This window comes from Odontomachus brunneus, unplaced genomic scaffold (genome assembly GCF_010583005.1).
Source record: "Odontomachus brunneus isolate Ranch 3 - 2012 unplaced genomic scaffold, Obru_v1 Obru_scaffold_117, whole genome shotgun sequence".
NCBI lineage: Eukaryota > Metazoa > Arthropoda > Insecta > Hymenoptera > Formicidae > Odontomachus > Odontomachus brunneus.
In genome coordinates this window covers 301,498-310,623 of record NW_022639567.1, presented here as the reverse complement: position 1 = coordinate 310,623, position 9,126 = coordinate 301,498, and the positions used below count along the sequence as shown (strand labels likewise).

The following is a 9,126-nucleotide window of genomic DNA, read 5'->3' as shown; positions in this document are numbered from 1 at the left end:
TATATATATATACAATATATATATACCTATGTGTATATATATATATATATATATATATATATATTACTTTCATACATATAATACACACTATTATTATTATTAACATCGAACATCTTCCGTCTCTTTTTTTTAGCTAATTTATCCGGTCATATTTTTTATTCAAAATCACTAATAATTTTGTAATTTTGTAATACTAAAATACATATACTTACCTTATAATTATTAATCATTAACTATGAATGAATATTTGTTTCTTCACTGAAACCGTTTCAGAAATTGGCTAACATGCCTCTGATCGAGCTTTATTGGCACAAACCTTATTTGGGGCATCCACGTCAGTGTCAATTCATGACCTGTTCGCGTAATTCCATTCAGGTTTGCCCATTTTGACCATATCTGGCTTTATGGAAGCATGTCTATTTTGGGATATTCACGCCAACATCAATTTATGGCATATTCATAAATATATAATGAATTTTGCAATGAGTAATTTCGGATTTTTCAGGTAAAATAAACGATTGTATTTTTACTTATAATGAAACAATATATGTGAAATATATGGCTGAAAATCATAGATCAAAATGACGCATATATTGCTTCATAAAATTATAACAACATAAAAATACAATTTTATTTTACTTAAAAGATTCGAAATTACTTACCGTAAAACCCAATATATTCATGACCTATTCATGAAAATTTATTCAGAATTTACTTATCTTGGCTCTATAAAGCCATGCCTATTTTAGGGGAGTCCCTAGTTAAGACCATTGCGTACTTAAGGCTTAGTCCAATTAATTTCTATCTGGGTGGTGTCTTTCAAACCATGCACGTCTGCCCATTTTAATAAACATGCCCGAGTAATATCGCGCGGGCCCAACACTTTCGTGTTAGATCCGCCCTGGTCTCTCGCGTGCCTTTGTCATAATAATTGGCACGATTTCAACGCGATACATCTAATGAAAGAAATCTGCCAGCAACAAGTTACGCTTGTATCGCATAATTGAAGAGTGTAGGTCGGCTGTTAATCGAAGGAATTGGTGATCCGCGAAATTAACTATCTCCAGAATTAATTACCTAGAAAATCGAGCTCTACGTACAATCGGGATTGTTTCACTAGTATATCGTCGTTTCAACGGTCGGCAACGTTTCTTTGAAAGAAGAAATCGAGAAAAATGGAATTCACACGTCCCTTAATTGTCAGCCGCATCGCATTAAATGCCAAACATTTTTCATCAAGATAGAAGATATTGGTGCACTAAGCAATCGCAGATTTCGCAGGTACAGTGAAACGATTATATTTTATGTCCTTACAATTTTAATTATAATGAAATAATACATGTGTGAAGTGTGGCTGAAGACCATAGATCAAAATGACACACACATAGCTTTATAACATTATAATGACATAAAAATATAATCGTTTCACTTTACTTGAAAAATCCGAAATCATTTATCGCAAAAATCAATACATTTCGCGACTCATGATTAATAGGATCACGTGAAAAACAACGTTGCTGTCGCTCTTGAGATCGTCGCTCTATATATATATATATATATATATATATATATATATATATATATAAATAAATTCTATCTTGTACATTTTCCGGAAAAATGATTGAAATGCAAATCTTTCTTTTTAATCGGTGTAGAAAATATCGAGGAATATAAATTTTATGAAAGTTTTTGTAGTTTAATAAAATTGAAAAAAGTGAAAAGTTACAATGAAAAAACAAAACACATTTTTTCAAGAACGACAACGTTCGAAACGTGAGTTTGGGTAAATTTATTCATGCTCAAGTTTCTAGAGTTAATATAGTGTCGTTGTGTTATTTCGACTATTCTGAGTTGAGTTCATGTTCACCATTTCTAAGGGGAGGACCAGAAATAGAAACGCGCTTTTGGAATGCGGTATTCCAAATGGTAATTCTTCATGTCCATATTAATTCCAAACTCTAGCTTCAGATACCTTACCAAAAAAAGCTTTTTTTTACCAATTTAAAAAAAACCATTAAAATTTTAATGTCATTAGATCGATAAGTCATTTGACAATGTGATAGATTTCAAGGAAAGTAGCAAAGAAATTATATTTTGAAAATTTCTACATTTTTTGTGCTCAAAATGTGATGATTTTCACGTAATAAATCCATTGCATAATGAACAGTATCCATGATGAATTCTTTGTTCGTTACCGTACTTGATGGCAACTCTGATATTTCAATATCAATTGCAACCGGAACATTTGCAATTGGAACCGGTAGACCGTCTATTCTGTCAAGAGGAAACTGTCATGATGTAGCTACAGAAATTTAATGACAATGCTTATCATGTCTAACTAAGGATTTGTAAAAAACTATTACGGGCCCGCGTTTATATAATGCTCGCGCAGTTAAATGTGTTTGCACAAGTCGCTGGGACCTATGTACCTCTAAGTATCGAAATAAATGTCAAATTTTATAAAAACTATTGTTCTTGGAACATTTTGCTACGTAACTTGTTTGCTCTTTTCTTTGAAATTTATCACGTTGTTAAGTAGTTTATCAATCTAATGACATTACAATTTTTATGGTTTTTTTAATTGATAAAAAAGTAAGGGGAGAGTATCTGAAGCTAGAGTTTGGAATTCTTAATAATATAGGATATAATAAAATAGATGTAAAGGACTACCACTTGGAACAAACCGCATTCCAAAAGAGCGCGTTTCTACTTCTAGTAGGAACTTCGCCCCTTGCAAATGAGATGACGCAATTAAGATTCCTGGGTAGTCAGCGGAGAATTCCGTTGACGATGGCGACATGGTTATAAACGGCAAGATGATGAACTATTAGGCGAGAAAATAGGTCTGTTCGTTTCCGACGAACTCCTGCATTAGTACTATTGCAATAAGAGGGAGAGAGAGAGAGAAAGAGAGTTAAAGTGAAAGAAAATATACTTATCTCTCTTTAACTTATTGCATTAATGTAAAAATTCATCGAAAACGAACAGACCTAATGATGTAAACAGACGACTAATTTTTTCTGCAAACCACAGCGTTATTATTGAGTAGTCTATGTATGTCACATGTGACATAATTGTGAAATTATGGAAATGTCGGATACTATGCTTATATTTAATGCATACAAATAGTTTTTCAGTCATATTTGACATTGAGTCACACAGCTAATTTCCTATCAAAACGAGGTACTTGTTACATTTATTTTGCGGTTACGTAAGAGGAGCGTGTGGACTATTTCACAAGTATGTAGAGTATGTAGAGTAGATTGCAAGCGTCATTTGAATAATATATTGTTTTATTTAACCGTGAACCATTTACAGAAATTTTGAACAAGGTTTTTCTCGCTTTTTACGTCATCAATCCAACATGACCGCGGTGATTATCCTTAACATGTAACATGTACGTTCTTGATGATATAAAAATAAACAACACAACCCAAACAACACAAGATCTCCTCAGGACGTCCTCAGGACTTCCTTAGGATGTACTCTAGATATCCCCTGGACATCTGTGCTGTTAGAGACGTTATATATAAAGTGTACAGATAGATTGTGTTATTTGTTAACATATTTGCTTTGTATTAAACTGATACAAAAATTAGAGTGCATACATTGGAACGTGTTAAATTTAACGCAAAACTTTTTGCAGTGTAGGACAGAAATGAATCGAAATGTGCACAATTGCTTCGTAAAATGTATGACAACATAAAAATACTATCGTTTTATTTTACCTGAAAAATAAAAAAAATTCAAAATTACTTATCACCCAACCCAATACAACTGCGTCACGATTAATCGCGCGAGAAACACGTCGTCGTCGCTCTTGACGCCTTGATGAATATTTGCCAAGTATAACATGTCGTTGATTTTTTTTCTAATAATACAACTGACTTGAGTAATTAGAATTACCGTTGACTTCCCACGATGAGTCGTGCTAAATTCATCCTTAATTGCGCTGACATGCTCCACAGCCAATTGCGTCCAAGTAGTCATGGTTAGAACTCGAGTAACATCACATCGGCGCGAAACAGATGCGAGGAGAACGAGCTACACGGGCGGCACTTGGTTTTTGCAATCCCGATATTTCGCTCGCGTGCTTTCACGCACGCATATCGCGCAATAAGAAGAGTCCGCTGGCGATTCACACTGGAGAAGCAGAGAGAATCGATCGCGGTTGCCCGACGTTTGACCGCTCTAGAACAGTCGGCACTTGCGACTGGGTCTGCTTTAATTAGTTATAAATAAAGGCAAGCAGACAGACAGACAGGCAGGCAGGCATCAGGCCAGAATGGGAAGACCTATTGACATTCCCCGGCACATTGATGTGACACTCGCTATGTGGAAAAGAAGCGCGAGCGAGCGAACGAATGTCGACATCATCACTGCGGAAATTCGCCAGCCGTTCAGCCCGACAGCTCACGCTCTTGCCGAGCAGCACGTACCAGTGGATAATTCGCCGAGAAGATATGGAAAAATTTTTATGTCGGTTGACACGTCGATCCGTCGACGAGAAAAAGCGCATTCGCACGGACGTCGTTTCTTCTCAAAAATAATTCCCCGACATATGATATTTGTGATTTTCTTTCGTGTGTGATTCTGTTTATGAACAAATCGTGGTGTTCAATTACTTGAATAACTGGAAAATAAAAGCTTACAGTTGTTATCTATAAATAATCAATCCGTCGAATGTTCGAGGAAAAACATAGAGAGCGCCCTGTGCGTGTAGTTTTTTTCAAAAATAATTCCAACACGTGATTTTTGCGATTTTCTTTGTGCATGACTCCGTTTACAAAGTAATTGTGACGTTTAATTACTTGTATGTATAACTGAAAAATAAAAACTCGCAGTCGTGTTATCTATAAATAGAAAGAACGCAGAAAAACGCTCGAAGAAAAACGCAGAGAGCATCGTGTGCGTGTAGTTTCTTCTTAAAAATAGTTCCGACACGTGATTTACACGAATTTCTTTCGTGCGTGATTTTGTTCATAAACAAATTGTAGTGTTCAATTATCTGAATGTATAATTGAAAAATAAAAACTCGCAGTCGTGTTATTTATAAATAATCAATCCGTCGTATGTTCAAAAAAAAAACAGAGCGTCGTATCTTATAGTATCTTTTTAAAAATAATTAAAAACAGTGCATATAGTATCTTTTTAAAAAAAATAGAGCGTCGTATCTTATAGTATCTTTTTAAAAATAATTAAAAATAGTGCATATAGTATCTTTTTAAAAAAAACAGAGCGTCGTATCTTATAGTATCTTTTTAAAAATAATTAAAAATAGTGCGTATAATATCTTTTAAAAAAAAACAGAGCATCGTATCTTATAGTATCTTTTAAAAATAATTTAAAAATAGTGCGTATAGTATCTTTTTAAAAATAATTCCGACGTGATTTACACGATTTTCTTCCGTGCATAATTCGTGCATAAGTCGTATGTATCACAATCGTGATATTTATAAATAACCAATCCGTCGTGTGCTCGAGAAAAAACATAAAAAGCGTCGTGTGCGTGTACTTTCTTTTTAAAAATAATTCCGACACGTTCAGAGACAATTTACACGATTTCTTTGGTGCGTGATTCTGTTCACAAACAAATCGTAGTATTTAATTATCTGAATATATAACTGGGAAATAAAAACTCGCAATCGTGATATCTACAAATAATCAATACATCGTGTGCTCAAGGAAAACCACAGAGAGCGTCATGTGCGTGTACTTTCTTTTTAAAAATAATTTCGATACGTTCAGCGACGATTTACACGGTTTCTTTGGTGCGTGATTCTGTTCATGAAGAAATTGTGGTGTTCAATTACCTGAATGTATGACCGGAAAATAAAAACTCGCAGTCGTGTGTGTTATCTATAAATAAAAAATATAGAGGATTTATTAGAGCGAGCGTTGGGAAAAATAACTATAAAATAGAATTTGTTTCGTGCTCTTAAACTTGTTTGCTTGTATTCCATCTCACATACTTTACGAGCATAATGACAACACACAGTTTTGATTTTTTACTTTTCTTCAAACAAGAATAGTGTGAATGACACCAATAATGTAATACAATAAATAACATCATACGTTTTTTTATAACAAGGGATGCTTTCCGTAAAGGCTAATTCACATTGATAAGAATTCAATGTAGGATCGAAATGTTTATCTTTTATTTCAAAATTATAGAATTATAGAATTATTGAATTTTTATTTACTGTATTTATTTATGCGTACTTCCTCCCAACGCTTGCTCTAATAGGCCCTCTATATTTTTAATTTAAATTGTATATTAAAGAACTTTTCTTAAATTTTTTTATCTATAAATAATCAATCCGTCGTGTGTTCGAGGAAATGCACAGATTATTTTGTCGATACAGCTTTATAATATTCTTGTAAGGAAAATAAATTGTTCTTTTGAATATATGATAATGAACCTTTCTACAATTTGTGATGAATATATTTTAAGAAAAAATATTCTTTGTTGAAGATAACCATTACTTAAAAGAAGTAAACTGAAAATTATTCAGAATAATCGGTTTTCTTAACAGTAGAATATTTTTCTGTGTATATAATTAAATCGTCATGTGCTCGAGAAAAGTCGTAAGGAACATTGCGTGCGCACGTAGTGTTTTTTATAAGTAATTTCGGGACCTGATTTTCGGTTCTTTTTGACATGTGACTCTGCTTGTAAGCATTTTAAGGTATTTAATTATTCGAATGTAACTGTAAAATTAAAAAATTTGCAGTTAAATACATGTAATAAAATAGAATGTCTGTTTTTTATAAACTCTTAAATCCTTTGACCGACCTGGATTAAATTTTGCATAATTATTTTTTAGGATTCTGCGGAAAATATGGGTTACTATGAAACCTGGACATCTCATCCCCTCTTCTAATTTCATCCCGTTGACATTTTGTAATAATTCAAACAACGCTGAATAATTGAAGCTAGTTATCTATAAATAATTCATTGTGTATTTGAAAAAAACACAGAGAGATGTCGTGTACGTAATGTTTTTTATATAATTTTGGAACATAATACTCGATTCTCTTTGATACGTGACTCCGTTCGCAATTTACGGAGTATCAAATTATTTGAATGTAACCGCAAAATTAAAACTCGCAGTCGTGTTATTCGTAAATAATCAATTTGTCATGTGCTCAAGGAAAGACGCAGGAAGACGTCAACTGCAGAAAAAAAATTCTTATTTGGAGAATATCTAATATTCGTCTATTCTTGATTGAAAACAAATTTATATTCGTTCCATACATAATCTTATTTTAATATTAATCTTGTTTTTAACCCTTATTGTGCACACTTCAGTAGAATCACATAATAGGCACACTGGGGTCTTTCGCGACCCCAGCTACAAAAATGCTGCAATAAAATTATTCGCTTTTTTTATTTGAAAAAAATTCCAGGATATATTTCAAACATCTTTTTATATTACGGAATAATTTTTCTAGACAAAATTTGATTTTAAATGAAGTAAAAAAATTGGAAAGCTCAAAAAACGCGAAAAATGACTTGATTTGCTCGAAAAATCATAACTAATACAATTTTTTATATTCAAGGTAAAATTTTAAGAAACTATTCTCAAGACATATTTCTTTAAGAAAAAAAAAGTAGAATATAGGATTAGTACAATAGCAAGATTTTCAAAAAAGTTATTTATTTTGAATATCGAAATTAGGATTTTTGTGAAAAAAGCAAACAGTTTTCCCAAAATATATATATATTTACTTTATTATATTTTATTTTATTTTTTATTTTATTTTATTTATTTTATTTATTTATTTTTTCTGGGATCTATTTGACCCCACAGTGCACAATAAGGGTTAAAATGTCAACAATAAAGATATTCTCCAAACAAGAATATTCTTTTTTCTATGTGTAGTTAGTTGTTAGTTTCTTTTTAAGAACAATTTCGAGATTCGACACTCGCCGATTATTTTTGCTGCGTAATCGTGCAGACAGGTGATTTGCGGTATTCAATTATCCGAACGCAACTAAAAAATGTACGCTCGAAATCGTATCATTTGTAAATAAAATTCACAATTGATGTCTGAAGCCATGAAGGAGTCTGAAGTGAACTTGCGAGGAGAAACTCGAATTTGTAATCCTATCAATTTTAACGTGATCCGCACCCGTCGAGAAGTTTATCGCCATAAAAAAAACCGTGGGATGTCATCGCCTCTCTCTGATTGGGAACTATTCGCCGCCTCTCATTGTGTGAATAAATTTGCTCACCGTATTAGACCGTTTTATTATCTTCTCCGGATCATCCCCTTCGTAGGCACTGCCGAGCTGTTGCACAGCGACCTCCACGCTCAGCACGTCCCATCTTGTCATGCTTCACGTATCCACGACGACGAAATTGTGAGGAATCACAATTGAACAATTGATTAGATTAGAAATCCGGAGGTGCACAAATTAATCGCGCGAATAGAGAAACGAGAAACGCAATACGGGGGTAAGCGTGCGGGAGCTTTCACGCGAGCTTACTTTCTTTCTCGGTAAGACACTCAGCAACGACGATCAACGACAGCGCCGTAACAGCAACAATGCGTCAAACATTTATGTTAACGATGCAATCAGCCAAATAAGCGATCGCACATGTCACTTTCGAGCGAAGGCAACATAACGTGAGATCGCGCGCGGTCTCTCTCCACACTCGTTTTACTCTCGTTACCTTCGTGCGTGCGCGCGTCACTTAAAAAAAAAAAAGAAAAAAGGACAAATCAAAGAAAACAGAAACATGAATACGTCGACCGGATCGTGGCTCTCTCGAAAAAAACGACAATGCGAGATCAAACGCGCGCGTCTCGCCGTTCTTCTCGTTTTCCCTTTCTGCACTATCGCCAAAGGCACAGAACAGGAACACGTTAACTTGTTCGCCACACTTCCACAAGTGGCGAAGAAGCCACAGCTGATGCGGGCAGATCCACCGATCCGTGCGGATATTTCGGTGGATCTCTCGAGCTTCGATTAAATTCACACTCGCTCGGGAATTTAGCTTATCTGGCCCCACCGACGGGCCGAAGACAGCAGCCGAAAAGCAACGTACTCAGTCATCGCTGTGATGTTCGTCAAGACGTCTCCGCCTGCGTTCTGCGTCGCAGAGGAGAAAAATTGTA

At 34.3% G+C, this 9,126-nt stretch overlaps 1 protein-coding gene across 3 annotated transcripts in view; it reads right to left on the bottom strand.

Moving 5' to 3' along the window:
- Window positions 1-9,126, bottom strand: part of LOC116849474 (F-box/LRR-repeat protein fbxl-1) — a 26,066-nt gene extending 16,940 nt beyond the window's left edge. Inside the window, exons 1-2 of one of the 3 annotated variants that reach the window (XM_032826646.1) lie at window positions 9,057-9,126; window positions 8,240-8,342 (exon numbers count right to left, since the gene is read on the bottom strand). In XM_032826646.1, coding sequence (XP_032682537.1) covers window positions 8,240-8,342; window positions 9,057-9,064 — 111 coding nt within the window. In that variant the 5' untranslated portion in view covers window positions 9,065-9,126. Of the gene's footprint in view, window positions 1-3,906; window positions 4,603-8,239; window positions 8,343-8,494; window positions 8,763-9,056 lie in introns of those variants that run through there. The other 2 variants (XM_032826648.1, XM_032826649.1) reach the window with 2 other exon arrangements.